The following is a 16,710-nucleotide window of genomic DNA, read 5'->3' on the forward strand; positions in this document are numbered from 1 at the left end:
AAGTAACACGTCCGGCATAACAATATTGTTATGCCGGACGTTACTGGTTCCGTGTCGCCGTCAGGAGACTCCGTGGGAGGGAGATATGTAAACACTTTGCACAGTTTCTGTAGTTTAATATTCTTCCTTAGTAGTACACTTCACTCTGACTCTTCACTTACCACTAGCTTACTATGACTGGGACTGGCCCTCTCTCGCCCTCTTCTCCTATATATATCCAGAACAGTACAGTCTAGAATATTACAGTATATTTCAGATCATACAAGAACATGTAGCAAAAATATATGCGAGTTGGCAACACTTCCCGCCTGGCGCCTGGTCACGCCCGTGCGCGGATTGCCTTGCTCCCCGCCCCCTTGCTCGTTCCTCCGGGAGCCTTCTAGAGGCCTATGGTCGCCGGGGGAAGCTTCCAGCACAACAATATGTTAGAAGGAGCTGATCAACAACTGAGTGAGCCTTACGTACGGAAGCCAAACTGATTAGAATCTAATAAGTTATTATTCACGAGAAAAGATGCCTTGGGTACCTGGCTATACAGTAACCAGCAGATAACATTATTTCGTCTGATGTGGAAATATATTTACAAGTTGTATCGTTTGTGGTCCAATGTAGCGTGTTTGAGGCTCGTGCGTGTAGCGGAAAGTTCCAGTTGGCAACACTGCCAGGTGACAACAACAGCACGCGCCGAGGCCCGAGCAGCATCCCTTCTGGCCCTGCCCAACCAGCCCCATAAAACACCCCAGAAGAAGAAGACGACGAAGGCTCCACACCCACGGGCCAGCGCTGGGGACCTGCTGGCCAGCGACACCCTCAGCCCCAACACTGCCAGGACAACACCTCCACCACCGCCGCCGGGAAGTCTTAACCTTCTCATGCAGCAGAAGTAGGTAAGCTGTCCTGCACAAGACAGGCCGCCCTCCACTCATAAGAACATAAGAACATAGGGAAACTGCAAGAGGCCGGGTGGCCTACACAGGGCAGCTCCAGAATCCCCCCCACTACTCACGATGGGTGAGGTGTAGTTACAGGGGTTACAGGTAGAGGCTTGATCCTCGTTATACCGGCGGTACTAGGCACGCATCCAGTACCCCGTCACCCTACTGCACCCACACCTCACTGCCACCTGTCGTCCTCGTCCATGTAGCTATCCAGGGTTAAGATTCGTTTTAGGTCCGTGCCAGTATCTCATTACCTACCTTATGAAACATCAGTATCTCTTCATATATCTTTTCTAAAAACCATTAACATTCATGGAAACGCTTTGAAAATCCAATTCAAGGAGTTTTTTTTTACTCTTGAAAATAAGGGATAATGTTTACGGAAGCGCGCCGCCCCTCCTCAGTGTGTTGCGTACCTTGAGAAGTACTCGCTCCATCATTCACTCGACTCGGCTTATGTGCAGAAGGCAGTCCGTCCGCTTTCAAATAACAACATAAGAACATAAGAACGCAGGAGTCTACAAGAGGCCGGTAGGCCTGTACGAGGCAGCTCCTTTGACCCATAAGCTCCCGTGTATCTAACCCCACCCAATATCGCTGTCCATGAATTTATCTAGTCTATTTTTGAATGTGACAATTGTATTGGCACTCACCACATGACTACTAAGCCTATTCCACTCATCCACCACCCTGTTAGTAAACCAATTTTTGCCTATGTCCCTGTTGAATCTGAATTTATCCAGTTTAAACCCGTTACTTCGTGTCCTACCCGGTTCTCTTACCAACAAAACCTTATGAATGTCTCCTTTATTAAAGCCCTTCATCCATTTATAAACCTCGATCATGTCTCCATGCACCCTTCACCTTTCTAGAGAATGCAAGTTTAACTGTTTGAGTCTTCCCTCGTATGGCAAGTTTCTCAACCCCTGAATCATCTTAGTCATCCTCCTCTGCACCGATTCTAACATTTTGATATCCATTCTATAGTAAGGTGACCAGAACTGAACCGCATAGTCAAGATGAGGTCTAACTAATGCTAAATATAGTTTGAGGAAGACTTCGGGGCTTTTGTTGCTTACGCTCCTTGAAATAAATCCCAGTACCCTATTTGCTCGATTTCTAGCTTGAATGCATTGTGCCCTTGGACATGCTCGACATTGAATCCCTGACACTCGTGAAGGCGGAAGCAGAGCGTTGGGCATTATCTGTTCCGGTCTTCCAAACTATCAAAGAAGCCCAGGCACACGTCAGCATCAGCATGTTCCCCAATCTCGCCATTCTCTTGAAAACTCTGTTGACACTTCCAGTCTCCAACGTGGAGGCTGAGAGGTCTTTCTCAGCATTGAAAAGGCTGAAAACCTATCTGAGGAGTACCGTCGGCCAAGAGCGCCTGAACAGGCTTCCCTCCTCTGTGTCCACCATGATATCCCCATTTCAGTCGAGAGAGTGAGAAGCAAATTCGGCGAAAAAAGCCCCCGACTACTCTTTGCTTGGTGAGGCACTTGTTGAATACTTGGGAATTTGTAAATATATTTCTTTAGATCAGCCAATCTTTGCAAATGTGTTACCTCAATCCCATGTAAAAGAAGCCCTATAAGAATTCCTTTTTATCTTCAGCTGCGTCTAATTTCACATATTAGCTCTTTTTTGTAAAGGTCAGGTTTGTAATTTATATATGACCTGTATTATGATCACCCTTGCTGCTTACATAGCGAAATAAACATTTAGTTTTCTTCGAGTGATCGTATGGTGATGATTTCTACCTGTTCAGATCTGCCTTTTTACGGGTCGGATGTGCAATTTGAATTGTTTCTTGTTATTGCTTGCCAGCTTAATATTGATTGCACTTCATATATAGATACAAGAAAAATTCATTTGTCACATATACGTTGATTGCTCGGGAGCTGCGGATTTTAAGCAAAGAACTGCCATCACTATCCATTGGTCTTCACTGTTTGAGGCTGTCGCTAACTTATGAAATTTTACCAGCGGGCTCCCCAAAATTGATTTTCTGGATCCGCCCTGCTTTGTTCCTCGTGTCGACTGTTATATCAACTGTTTTGCTTTCCACTGCTTCATTAATCACACTCTTGACTTCCTCCCCAACTTTCTGCTTGACTTCATCAATCCTAGATTTGAACTCACTGTTCACTTGAGACCTGATATCATCTCTAATTTCCTCCTTCAGATTCTTGACATCACTCTTGATCTCCTCTAAGGCCTCAGTGGTTTTAGTTTCCAGGGCATCCATACGTCTTTCTACTTTATCCTGTCTCTTGGATGTGTTGGTTACTTGTTTGAACAATTTCCGCAACAATATCGCATTTGGTACAATACCAGTGAATCTTACTTACTTGATTGCTGCTCAGGAAATTATACACTGCCTCAGTGACCTCCTCACACTTTATGTGGTGCCACATTTCACATAGTTCACAGCCTAGAGCCTTGTCTTCCTCACCAACCTTAACCTTACAGACTGGGCATGTGACTGTTTGTTTATCTGCGTCGCTATCGTCTGCCCCTGTCAGCTGATCATCCCCGCCCCCAGCCGCAAGGCTTGTTTTGCCAGATCCAACAGTATCCTTGGTTTTTGTGCCCGCCTGCTTACTAGACGGATTATTCTTCGAACGATTCATTCTTCTGGCAATATTACTATTGGAGAATTCCTTCACTTTTACAGAGCTCTCACGGGCACGTCCACCCTCGACCACGACCATGGACCCTAGGCCTCCGGTGTGTGGAGGAAAAGAGAACAAGGAAAGAACGAGGACAACAACAACACACTCAGCCGCCGCAAAGGTTGGGGCCGCCTCATCTGCAGGGCTGGACAGCAGCATGAGTGGCCAGGACAAGCAGGAGCAGACTGCTGCAGGGGGCAGGAGGGTCAGTGGTCACCAGATGAAGCAACTTGCTGCTGGCAACTCCAGCAACAAAGGAGAGAGGAAGTTCGTGTGTCTGGAGTGTGGAAAAGAATTCACCACAAGGGGAGGCCTCAGATATCACACCTTTACACACACTGGTGTGAAGAACTATGAATGTAAGGAATGTGGGAAACTATTCATCCAGAAGAGTACCCTTGATAGACACACCCTTAAACACACTGGTATGAAGAACTATGAATGTAAGGAATGTGGGAAACTATTCACCCTGAAGGGTCACCTTGATACACACACCCTTACACACACTGGTGTGAAGAACTATGAATGTAAGGAATGTGGGAAACTATTCATCCAGAAGAGTCACCTTGATACACACACCCTTACACACACTGGTGTGAAGAACTATGAATGTAAGGAATGTGGGAAAAAATTCATCCGGAAGGGTAACCTTGATAGACACACCCTTACACACACTGGTGTGAAGAACTATGAATGTAAGGAATGTGGGAAACTATTCATCCTGAAGAATCACCTTGATACACACACCCTTACACACACTGGTGTAAAAAGTCATGAGTGTGAAGAGTGCGGGAAGAGGTTCAGTGTGAAGCAGGCACTCAATGAACACGTCTTCAGGCACTATGGCCTTAGAGAGTTCAAGTGTGATGTTTGTGGAAAGCTCTTTAAGACAAAGAGAGACATTGCCAGGCACATGAAGATCCACTTCTGAAGTGTGTCTGCCTACAGTAGTTATAGTGACCAGGGTAGGGAAGGGGATGGGAGGGAGAGGAAGGGAAGAGAGAGGAAGGCAAGGCTGTAGTAGGGAAAGGAAGAAAAGGCAAGGAAGGGAATCGAAGGCCAAGGAAGGAAAAGGGAAGGGAAGGGAAAGCTAGTCTGAGAAAGGGAAGGGAAGGAGAGGGAGGGTAATGTGGTGTGGCTGGGTATGGTGTGGTGTTATGCGGATGGGTATGGTATAGTGTGGTGTGTGGTGCGGATGGGTATGGTATGGTGTGGTGTGGTGTGGCTGGGTATGGTGTGGTGGTGTGTGGTACGGCTGGGTATGGTGTGGTGTGTGGTGCAGCTGGGTATGGTATGGTGTGGTGTGGTGTGTGGTGTGGCTGGGTATGGTGTGTGGTGCAGCTGGGTACGGTGTGGTGTGGTGTGGCTGGGTATGGTGTGTGGTGTGGCTGGATGTGGTGTGGCTGGGTATGGTGTGGTGTGGTGTGTGGTGTGGTTGGGTATGGCTGGGTATGGTGTGGTGTGGTGTGTGGTGTGGCTGGGTATGGTGTGGTGTGGTGTGGCAGGATTTGACTCGGCGACTTTTTACCTCGCTGTTGGTGGTGTTTGCAGAAGGACAAGCAGGACCCGGACGGTGACATCATTATGAGGCTTGAGTACGGTCTCCTGAACTCCTCGTCCCTGGAGCTGATTGGTGAGTTGGCGGCCCATTTTTCTTTGTTCGCATGTCTCTCTGTCTCTATCTCTGGTTGTGGGTTTTAATTGATGGGTCTGTCTATGTCTGTCTCTCATTTTCTCTCTCTGTCTCTCTGGTTGTTTTATTTGCTTCTCATTTTCTCAGTCTGTCTTTCTGGGTCTCTCTATGTCTTTGTCTGTCTGTTTTTCTCTCATGTTTTATTTGCTTCTCATTTTCTCTCTGTCTGTCTGTCTGGGTCTCTCTATGTCTTTGTCTGTCTCTGTTTTTCTCTCATGTTTTATTTGCTTCTCATTTTCTCTCTGTCTGTCTGTCTGGGTCTCTCTATGTCTTTGTCTCTCTCTGTTTTTCTCTGTCTCTCTGGATTTCTGTAGCTTATTGTAATGTTTTTTTTCTGCTTCTCTTATTTTCTGTGTCTGTCTGTGTCTCTGTGTCTGTCTATGTCTTTGTCTGTCTTTGTCTGTCTCTGTCTCTCTCTGGATTTCTGTAGCTTTTAGTGCTAATGGTTGTTTTATCTACTTCTCATTTTCTCTGTGTCTGTCTCTTTGGTAGTATTGCTTTCCTTCTCTTTCTCTACTTATCCCTGTTTCATTTTCCTCCGTTCTCATTTTTTGTTCTCTTTCTGTTCTTATGTCTTATTTTTTCACCGTTTTCCTTTCATTCTTTTCCTGTTTCATTTCTCTCTTCCTCTCCTTGTCTTAGTTTTCCCTTTTCATTTCTTCTTCTTCCTTTTGCTGTCTCATTTTCTCTGTGTCTGGCTCTCTGGATTTCTGTAGCTTTTATTTATTTATTTATTTTTACAACAAAGGAGACGGCTCAAGGGCAACAAAAAGTGCATAGAAAAAAAAGGCCCGCTACTCACCGCTGCCATAATAGACGAAAGTAAAGAGTGGCCAAGAGAGAGGTCAATTTGTGGTGGAGAGGTGTCTTGATAATGGCTGTTTTATGTCTACTTCTCATTTGGTCTCTGTCTGTCTCTGTCTCTGGGTTTCTGTAGCTTGTAGTGATAGTTCTCTCTCTCTCTCTCTCTCTCTCTCTCTCTCTCTCTCTCTCTCTCTCTCTCTCTTCTGGAAAAACAAATTGAGTAGGTAACCTGGTGCGCACTTTCTCCGCAGAGCAACCCATCACCGACCCGTACGCTCTCAACAGCGCGGAGATGGTGGTGAGCATAGCCAAGGGGTGCGAGGAGGAGGTGTGCAAAGTGGACATGCAGACCGAGGTGGCGTTCCTGGATGGGTGAGTCCGAGGGGGATGGGAGGAGAATGTGCGTTAAGATGCGATTGGTTCAGCTGTGTCAAAGTTCTCAAGCTCTGTTCAAGTCTTCCATCCTCAAACTTCACTTGTAATCTTGTCTTAACCTCACTTTCCAGGAATAACAGTTCGCTCTGAGGGGGATGGAATGCTAATGTATGATCAGTTAAGCTGCGCAAAGTTCTCAAGCTCTGTTCAATTCCTCAAACTTCACTTGTAACTCTTGTCTTAACCTCACTTTCCAGCAATAACAGTTCGCTCTGAGGGGGATGGGATGCGAATGTGTGTTAAGATGCGATAAGTTAAGCTGCGTCAAAGTTCTCAAGTTCTTTTCAAGTCCTCAAACTTCACTTGTAATCTTATCATAACCTCACTTTCCAGCAATAACAGTTCGGTCATCATAGGCAAGATCAACCGGCTTGAGGTGACAGCAAGCAACAAGGGGGAACACGTGTACCTCCCCAGCCTAATGGTGAGCCTGGCGCCGCCCCTCGTGGTCTTCCAGCCTCCTCACCAGTGCATCTTCCACTCCTCCGAGCTTGTGTATAACTTGACCAACCCTCTGAAGAGCAGTGCTGAGGTGAGTGAGGGAAGGGAAGGGAGAGGAAAGGAAGGGAAGGCTGAGAAAGGGAGGGGAAGAGAAGGGAAGGGAAGGGAAGGGAAGGGAAGGTCAAGGAAGGGAAGGGAAGGGAAGGAAAGGTCAAGGAAGGGAAGGGAAGAGAGAGGAAAGGAAAGGGAAGGGAAGGTCAAGGAAGGAAAGGGAACCGAAGGGAAGGAAAGGGAAAGGATAGGGAAGGGAAGGGAGAGGAATCAGAATCAGAAACTTTATATCCATTTTATACAATGGTTATTCTTTACAGGCTTAAAACTATTGATCATAGTATATAGAGTGGTCCCCCCCCCCCCAGGCGGGGACTCCGAGGCAGGGTGAAGGTGCGCCATTTTGAAATTTTGGAAAAGATGTCTTCATAGTTTGTCTATTTTTGATCTGTTGTCTGTCTGGAAAGCTGGATTTTCTTATAGCCTTCTCAAACTAATGCTTCCTCTACATAGTTTGTCTATTTTCAATCTGTTGCTCTGTCTGGAAAGCTGGATTACCTCATGTTATTAGAATGCAATTGATACCTTTTCTTGGCCTTTGGAAAGAGTTGATGTGAGGGGAAGTGTTGAGGATGCCCGCCTACAGTCCTTGCTGAGCAGTTTCTGTGTCTTTCAGAGCGTGTGAAGCAGTTTGCCAACCTGGTCCTGGCCCTCATGATGCTGTTCGCCAGGTACAATCACTGGATGGTGGGCGACAAGTTTGAGAGACTCGCCCCCTCACTGGTAATTATGCCCCGTTGTCATTTTTCCTTCTCTCTGTTCAGGGGCAGGACCTAGTGTTTTTTATGCCTTTTTTTGTTTTATTGCCCTTGAACTCTAAAAGATAAAACTACATGACCTCCCCTAACCTAACCTTACCTAACCTCCCTTAAAACCCAAACCTAACCTTTCCTGACCTCCATTAACCTTTTATAACCTCCCTTAACCTCACCTAGCCTTACCTAACCTCTCCTAATTTAACCTATCCTCCCCTTCCCTAGCCTACCTTAACCTCCCCTCCCCTCCCTCCCCCCCAGGTGTTCTTCATGCTAACCTGCCGGCTCATCGCTGAGTACCAAATCCACCGGAAGGAGAAGATGGACAAGGCGGCGGCAGCGGCCAAGAAGTCACCCGCCGCAGTCGCCGAAGGGAAGGACGGAGGAACAGCCGCCAACTCCATCGCTGGCGGCTCCACATCTACTCTCGTTTCCTCCTCCTCCTCCTCCTCGCCCTCCTCCTCCTCCTCCTCCTCGCCCTCCTCCTCCTTTTCTCAACATGGACGGTCGAAGGAGGATGTTTAGTGTGGAGGTGTTTGATTGGGGTTTGTGGTTCAGTGTTTTTATTTTCATTTGTGTGTGTGTGTGTGTGTGTGCTACCCTTCCCTCCCTCCCTCGCCCCAATGTTTGTCTCTAGGTGTGTGTAGGCGATAAGATGACCTTTCAACACACCTTCTTTCTTTCCTTTATTCTTTCCCTCTTTACAACGTTATTGTAAGTATACGTAACCTTAAACTAATGAAATACAAGTTACGTGAACCCTACCCTCGAGATATGTTATTTTGATCTCTGTACGTATAGGCAAGATTACGTCTCTTAAACTAACGATATATAAGTTATGTCAACCTTAACCTGCGAGGTGTTTGTATAAGTAACTTCAATTCACTGGTATGTTTGTATAAGTAACCTCAATTCACTGGTATGTTTGTATAAGTAACCTCAATTCATTTCATATGTTGTATGTTACTGTGATCTCTGTATGTATAGGGAAGATTACATCCTTTAAACTAGCAAAATATAAGGTACACCAACCTTACCTTTGAGATGTTTGTATGAGTAACCTCAATTAACTCGTATGTCGTATGTTACTTTGACCTGTACGTATAGAGAAGATTATGTCATTTAAACTAGCAAAATATAAGTTACGCCAACCTTACCTACGAGATGTTTGTATAAGTAACCTCATTTCATTTCATATGTTACCTTGATCTGTATGTATAGGGAAGATTATGTCATTTAAACTGATGGAATATAATTTGTCAACCTTACTTACGAGATGTTTGTATAAGTAACTTCAATTCACACTTTGATCTCTGTACGTCGAGGCAAGGTTACGTCAGCCCAGCACTCACTGTTTGCTTATTTCTCGTCTTTACGTAGACGTAACATTACGATCCTTGTATTGTTGTGTACTTGTGTTGTGGAGAGGAAGTATTGCTGTAGGACTTGTGTTGCGGAGAGGAAGTATTGCTATAGGACTTGTGTTGTGGAGAGGAAGTATTGCTGTAGGACTTGTGTTGTGGAGAGGAAGTATTGCTATAGGACTTGTGTTGTGGAGAGGAAGTATTGCTGTAGGACTTGTGTTGCGGAGAGGAAGTATTGCTGTAGGACTTGTGTTGTGGAGAGGAAGTATTGCTGTAGGACTTGTGTTGTAGAGAGGAAGTATTGCTGTAGGACTTGTGTTGTGGAGAGGAAGTATTGCTGTAGGACTTGTGTTGTGGAGAGGAAGTATTGCTGTAGGACTTGTGTTGTGGAGAGGAAATATTGCTGTAGGACTTGTGTTGCAGAGAGGAAGTATTGCTGTAGGACTTGTGTTGTGGAGAGGAAGTATTGCTGTAGGACTTGTGTTGTGGAGAGGAAGTATTGCTGTAGGACTTGTGTTGTGGAGAGGAAGTATTACTGAAGGACTTGTGTTGTGGAGAGGAAGTATTGCTGTAGGACTTGTGTTGTGGAGAGGAAGTATTGCTGTAGGACTTGTGTTGTGGAGAGGAAGTATTGCTGTAGGACTTGTGTTGTGGAGAGGAAGTATTGCTGTAGGACATGTGTTGTGGAGAGGAAGTATTGCTGTAGGACTTGTGTTGTGGAGAGGAAGTATTGCTATAGGACTTGTGTTGTGGAGAGGAAGTATTGCTGTAGGACTTGTGTTGTGGAGAGGAAGTATTGCTATAGGACTTGTGTTGTGGAGAGGAAGTATTGCTGTAGGACTTGTGTTGTGGAGAGGAAGTATTGCTGTAGGACTTGTGTTGTGGAGAGGAAGTATTGCTGTAGGACATGTGTTGTGGAGAGGAAGTATTGCTGTAGGACTTGTGTTGTGGAGAGGAAGTATTGCTATAGGACTTGTGTTGTGGAGAGGAAGTATTGCTGTAGGACTTGTGTTGTGGAGAGGAAGTATTGCTATAGGACTTGTGTTGTGGAGAGGAAGTATTGCTGTAGGACTTGTGTTGTGGAGAGGAAGTATTGCTGTAGGACTTGTGTTGTGGAGAGGAAGTATTGCTGTAGGACATGTGTTGTGGAGAGGAAGTATTGCTGTAGGACTTGTGTTGTGGAGAGGAAGTATTGCTATAGGACTTGTGTTGTGGAGAGGAAGTATTGCTATAGGACTTGTGTTGTGGAGAGGAAGTATTGCTGTAGGACTTGTGTTGTGGAGAGGAAGTATTGCTATAGGACTTGTGTTGTGGACAGACAAACAACGTAATATAATCTTATAAGGGAAGTAAGAGTGTTATAAAAATTGCAACAGTTTGTCAGAAAGGCCTATTTTTAACCCCTTGACTGTGGATTTCCTACAAGAAGACATCACCAAGCTGTAGGAGTGGAACAAAAAGTGGCTGCTACAATGCAATAATGAAAAATGTAAAGTTCTGCACCTTGGGAAGGGATATCCAGCACACCAATACCACATGGGAACACTCCACTATCCACCACAGAGGCAGGGAAAGACCTGGGAGTGTATGTTACCAGGCTACCAGTGAAGGGATATCCAGCACACCAATACCACATGGGAACACTCCACTATCCACCACAGAGGCAGAGAAAGACCTGGGAGTGTATGTTACCAGGCTACCAGTGAAGGGATATCCAGCACACCAATAGCACATGGGAACACTCCACTATCCACCACAGAGGCAGAGAAAGACCTGGGAGTGTATGTTACCAGGCTACCAGTGAAGGGATATGCAGCACACCAATACCACATGGGAAACACTCCACTATCCACCACAGAGGCAGAGAAAGACCTGGGAGTGTATGTTACCAGGTTACCAGTGAAGGGATATCCAGCACACCAATACCACATGGGAAACACGCCAATATCCACCACAGAGGCAGAGAAAGACCTGAGAGTGTATGTTACCAGGCTACCAGTGAAGGGATATCCAGCACACCAATACCACATAGGAACACTCCACTATCCACCACAGAGGCAAAGAAAGACCTGGGAGTGTATGTTACCAGGCTACCAGTGACCAGGCTACCAGTGAAGGGATATCCAGCACACCAATACCACATGCGAAACACTCCACTATCCACCAGAGAGGCAGAGAAAGGCCTGGGAGTGTATGTTACCAGGCTACCAGTGAAGGGATATCCAGCACACCAATACCACATGGGAAACACTCCACTATCCACCACAGAGGCAGAGAAAGACCTGGGAGTGTATGTTACCAGGCTACCAGTGAAGGGATATACAGCACACCAATACCACATGCGAAACACTCCACTATCCACCACAGAGGCAGAGAAAGTCCTGTGAGTATATGTTACCAGGCTACCAGTGAAGGGATATCCAGCACGCCAATACCACATGGGAAACACTCCACTATCCACCACAGAGGCAGAGAAAGGCCTGGGAGTATAATTATGTTACCAGGCTACCAGTGAAGGCAAAATCCGTGCCAATTGCAGCGGACGAGTTAGAAATATATATACATATAGCATTTTGAAGAGTTAGATTTTTTTTTTTTTTTTTTTTTTTTTTACATGTGGCCTACAGCGCCGGTAGGCTAATCCATATGAGCCTGATGGTCGGCCCTAGCCCGTCATGGCGCAGGCAATTGTTTATAGTGGTGCCATTATTATTATTGGCTCATGCTGCCCCCCGGAGCTCATTCTTGATTCCACTTGTGCTGCAGAGCTTCTTCTAGAGTCTGGGTTGATAGGTGGTCTTCAGGACAGCATGTGGGTAGTCTTAGGCCACTCGGCGGTGACTGAAAAATCCCAGGTGGTTAGCGGCGGATTCGAACCATCATGGACAACGCACCGAATGCGAGGCTGGCACGCTAACCACTCAGCCACTGCCTCCCCTGAATGTATGCCTACATTTTTTTTTATGGTAAAGGAAACAGCTGAGGGCAGTAAATGAAGCAGGAGTCACATCACGGCAGCCACTATAAATAAAATTCGCCTGTTCCGCTAGTGGGCTGGGGCCGTCCAAGAGGGCCTACTGGTGCTACAGGCAGACAGGGGATAGACAGGAAGCTGATGAGAAAATAGAATTCCCAAACCAATTCTGGTGTGTGTCTGTATGTGTGTGTGTGTGTGTGTGTGTGTGGACTAGAACAAACAAACAAAAACATAGACCAATAGTTACATTAGGAAGACATACTCAAAAAGGAAAAAAACTTATTCATGGAAACCAACAAGGAAAGGTTAGATACTGAGGAAGGGAGGAAGAACAAAGGGGTGGAATAAGATAACATGTGCTTGTGTGCTTAGAACTGAGTGTTGGAAGATCAAGACAGGAAGGAAGGGCATGATTGCAGGCTGCTGGAAAATACAATACAATACATTACGATAGATTACAGTATGGAAAGTATGTACCTACCTCTAATAGTACATACTGAGGATGATATGTAGCTACTTCTTCCATCCTCACAATTAATACAGGAAGGAAGGGCATGATTGCAGGCTGCTGGAAAGTACAAAAAGATACATTGCAATAGATTACAATATGGGATAATAGTGTAGCTACTTCTAATAGTATATACAGAGGATGATATGTAGCTACTTCTTCCATCCTCACAATTAATACAGGAAGGAAAGGCATGATTGCAGGCTGCTGGAAAGTACAAAAAGATACATTGCAATAGATTACATCATGGAATAATAGTGTGTAGCTATACTAATACAGAGGATAATATGTAGCTACTTCTTCCATCCTCACAACGAAGGCAGCATTTCCAGACAGTAAGTAACAGCATAATCGCAAACCTCTGAAAGATACAAAGTGACACAAAGTGAAAACATAATTGGAAGCTGCTGCTGGAAATTACGAAAAGGACATTACGAGATGAAACACAACAGACCAGCGTGCTTCCTCCTTCCTCTGAATTATGGCAAAATCTCTTGGACAGGAACAGAAAAGAAAATGACAAACTGCTGGAAAAATACAAAACACTACTGGGAAAGAAATGGACGCAAGGTGATAGATTATGTTACGAAATGGGGAAATAATACGTGAACTAACTGTCCCTTCCCCTGAATAGACACACATAAGCCAATGCCAAGGAAATAAAGACACTAGACCAGTGGCTCCCAAACTTTTTACATGATGCCCCCTATTGATTTATAAGAAATCCTCACGCCCCCCATCATTTGTTACTCCTTCGTGTGTGTGTGTGTGTGTGTGTGTTTATTTATTGCAAAACTGCAATTTTTGGCAGATGGAATCACGCCCTCTCTTTACCTAGCTCACGCCCCCCAAGGAGGCATGCCCCCCAGATTGGGAACCACTGCACCAGACGATAGATTGTCACGAAATAGGGCAATGATATGTGGGGTCATCAGTACAGGTGTGGGGTCATCAGAGCAGGTGTAGGGTTGGCAGGGCAGGTATGGGACCATCAAGGATTATTGTCAGGACAGGTGTGGGGCTGTCATGGCAGGTGTGGGGCTCTCAGGGCAGGTGTGAGGATGTCAGGGCAGGTGTGAGGATGTCAGGGCAGGTGTCAGGATGTCAGGGCAGGTGTCAGGATGTCAGGGCAGGTGTCAGGATGTCAGGGCAGGTGTCAGGATGTCAGGGCAGGTACGCTATTGTCATGGCGGGTGTGAGGCCATTATGGCTGGTGTGGGACTGTCAGAGCAGGTGTTTGGCCATCATGGCAGGTGTGGGACTGTCATGGCAGGTGTGGGGCCGTCATGGCAGGTGTGGGACTGTCACGGCAGGTGTTGGGCCATCATGGCAGGTGTGGGACTGTCAGTGCAGGTGTGGGGCTGTCATAGCAGGTGTGGAACTGTCAAGACAGGTGTTGGGCCATCATGGCAGGTGTGGGACTGTCAGGGCAGGTGTGGGGCTGTCATGGCAGGTGTGGGACTGTCAAGGCAGGTGTTGGGCCATCATGGCAGGTGTGGGACTGTCAGGGCAGGTGTGGGGCTGTCATGGCAGGTGTGGGACTGTCAAGACAGGTGTTGGGCCATCATGGCAGGTGTGGGACTGTCAAGGCAGGTGTTGGGCCATCATGGCTGGTGTGGGACTGTCAAGGCAGGTGTTGGGCCATCATGGCAGGTGTGGGACTGTCAAGGCAGGTGTTGGGCCATCATGGCTGGTGTGGGACTGTCAGAGCAGGTGTTGGGCCATCATGGCAGGTGTGGGACTGTCATGGCAGGTGTGTGGCCGTCATGGCAGGTGTGGGACTGTCAGGGCAGGTGTTGGGCTGTCAGGGCAGGTGTGTGACTGTCAGGGCAGGTGTTGGGCCATCATGGTAGGTGTGGGACTGTCATGGAAGGTGTGGGGCCGTCATGGCAGGTGTGGGACTGTCAGGGCAGGTGTTGGGCCATCATGGCAGGTGTGGGACAGTCAGGGCAGATGTGGGGCTGTCATGGCAGGTGTGGGACTGTCAGGGAAGGTGTGGGACTGTCAGGGCAGGTGTTGGGCCGTCATGGCAGGTGTGGGACTGTCATGGCAGGTGTGGGGCCGTCATGGCAGGTGTTGGACTGTCAGGGCAGGTGTTGGGCCATCATGGCAGGTGTGGGACTGTCAGGGCAGGTGTGGGGCTGTCATGGGAGGTGTGGGACTGTCAGGGTAGGTGTTGGGCTGTCACGGCAGGTGTGGGACTGTCAGGGCAGGTGTTGGGCCGTCAAGGCAGGTGTGTGACTGTCAGCGCAGGTGTTGGGCCGTCACGGCAGGTGTGGGACTGTCATGGCAGGTGTTGGGCCATCATGGCAGGTGTGGGACTGTCAGGGGAGGTGTTGGGCTGCACGGCAGGTGTGGGACTGTCAGGGCAGGTGTGGGACTGTCATGGCAGGTGTTGTGCCATCATGGCAGGTGTGGGACTGTCAGGGCAGGTGTGGGGCCATCATGGCAGGTGTGGGACTGTCAGGGCAGGTGTTGGGCCATCATGGCAGATGTGGGACAGTCAGGGCAGGTGTGGGGCTGTCATGGCAGGTGTGGGACTGTCAGGGCAGGTGTTGGGCCGTCAAGGCAGGTGTGGGAATGTCATGGCAGGCGTGGGGCCGTCATGGCAGGTGTTGGACTGTCAGGGCAGGTGTTGGGCCATCATGGCAGGTGTGGGACTGTCAGGGCAGGTGTGGGGGTGTCATGGCAGGTGTGGGGCTGTCAGGGCAGGTGTTGGGCTGTCACGGCAGGTGTGGGACTGTCAGGGCAGGTGTTGGGCCGTCACGGCAGGTGTGTGACTGTCAGGGCAGGCGTTGGGCCGTCACGGCAGGTGTGGGACTGTCAGGGCAGGTGTTGGGCCGTCACGGCAGGTGTGGGACTGTCAGGGCAGGTGTTGGGCCGTCACGGCAGGTGTGGGACTGTCAGGGCAGGTGTTGCCCGTAGGGCCGTCATGGCAGGTGTGGAACTGTCAGGGGAGGTGTTGGGCCGTCATGGCAGGTGTGGGACTGTCATGGAAGGTGTGGGGCCGTCATGGCAGGTGTGGGACTGTCAGGGCAGGTGTTGGGCCATCATGGCAGGTGTGGGACAGTCAGGGCAGATGTGGGGCTGTCATGGCAGGTGTGGGACTGTCAGGGAAGGTGTGGGACTGTCAGGGCAGGTGTTGGACCGTCATGGCAGGTGTGGGACTGTCATGGCAGGTGTGGGGCCGTCATGGCAGGTGTTGGACTGTCAGGGCAGGTGTTGGGCCATCATGGCAGGTGTGGGACTGTCAGGGCAGGTGTGGGGCTGTCATGGGAGGTGTGGAACTGTCAGGGTAAGGTGTTGGACTGTCACGGCAGGTGTGGGACTGTCAGGGCAGGTGTTGGGCCGTCAAGGCAGGTGTGGGACTGTCAGCGCAGGTGTTGGGCCGTCACGGCAGGTGTGGGACTGTCATGGCAGGTGTTGGGCCATCATGGCAGGTGTGGGACTGTCAGGGGAGGTGTTGGGCTGTCACGGCAGGTGTGGGACTGTCAGGGCAGGTGTGGGACTGTCATGGCAGGTGTTGTGCCATCATGGCAGGTGTGGGACTATCAGGGCAGGTGTGGGGCCATCATGGCAGGTGTGGGACTGTCAGGGCAGGTGTTGGGCCATCATGGCAGATGTGGGACAGTCAGGGCAGGTGTGGGGCTGTCATGGCAGGTGTGGGACTGTCAGGGCAGGTGTTGGGCCGTCAAGGCAGGTGTGGGAATGTCATGGCAGGCGTGGGGCCGTCATGGCAGGTGTTGGACTGTCAGGGCAGGTGTTGGGCCATTATGGCAGGTGTGGGACAGTCAGGGCAGGTGTGGGGGTGTCATGGCAGGTGTGGGGCTGTCAGGGCAGGTGTTGGGCTGTCACGGCAGGTGTGGGACTGTCAGGGCAGGTGTTGGGCCGTCACGGCAGGTGTGTGACTGTCAGGGCAGGCGTTGGGCCGTCACGGCAGGTGTGGGACTGTCAGGGCAGGTGTTGGGCCGTCACGGCAGGTGTGGGACTGTCAGGGCAGGTGTTG

The 16,710-nt window shown here is 48.6% G+C and overlaps 3 protein-coding genes across 59 annotated transcripts in view; 1 reads left to right on the forward strand and 2 right to left on the reverse strand.

Moving 5' to 3' along the window:
- The window catches only part of LOC126984821 (uncharacterized protein DDB_G0271670-like), an 80,567-nt gene extending 72,049 nt beyond the window's left edge, over positions 1-8,518 (forward strand). For 7 of the 39 annotated variants that reach the window (XM_050838997.1, XM_050838998.1, XM_050838990.1 and 4 more), the window contains 3 exons: positions 5,168-5,249; positions 7,717-7,823; positions 8,117-8,518. In XM_050838997.1, the coding sequence (XP_050694954.1) occupies positions 5,168-5,249; positions 7,717-7,823; positions 8,117-8,380 (453 nt within the window). In that variant the 3' untranslated portion in view covers positions 8,381-8,518. Of the gene's footprint in view, positions 1-706; positions 888-3,618; positions 3,976-4,011; positions 4,228-5,117; positions 5,250-6,364; positions 6,486-6,881; positions 7,081-7,716; positions 7,824-8,116 lie in introns of those variants that run through there. The other 32 variants (XM_050839007.1, XM_050839006.1, XM_050839011.1 and 29 more) reach the window with 24 other exon arrangements.
- LOC126984819 (putative protein TPRXL) overlaps positions 1-10,570 on the reverse strand; it is a 71,590-nt gene extending 61,020 nt beyond the window's left edge. For 6 of the 18 annotated variants that reach the window (XM_050838970.1, XM_050838969.1, XM_050838966.1 and 3 more), the window contains exon 1: positions 9,037-10,570. In XM_050838970.1, coding sequence (XP_050694927.1) covers positions 9,244-10,359 — 1,116 coding nt within the window. In that variant the 5' untranslated portion in view covers positions 10,360-10,570 and the 3' untranslated portion in view covers positions 9,037-9,243. Of the gene's footprint in view, positions 1-8,515 lie in introns of all 18 variants that reach the window. The other 12 variants (XM_050838962.1, XM_050838959.1, XM_050838957.1 and 9 more) reach the window with 5 other exon arrangements.
- The window catches only part of LOC126984827 (uncharacterized), an 85,603-nt gene that overhangs the window by 28,702 nt on the left and 40,191 nt on the right, over positions 1-16,710 (reverse strand). The gene's annotated exons all lie outside the window — the stretch shown is intronic.

The sequence above is a fragment of the Eriocheir sinensis genome, chromosome 57 (genome assembly GCF_024679095.1).
Source record: "Eriocheir sinensis breed Jianghai 21 chromosome 57, ASM2467909v1, whole genome shotgun sequence".
Lineage (NCBI taxonomy): Eukaryota > Metazoa > Arthropoda > Malacostraca > Decapoda > Varunidae > Eriocheir > Eriocheir sinensis.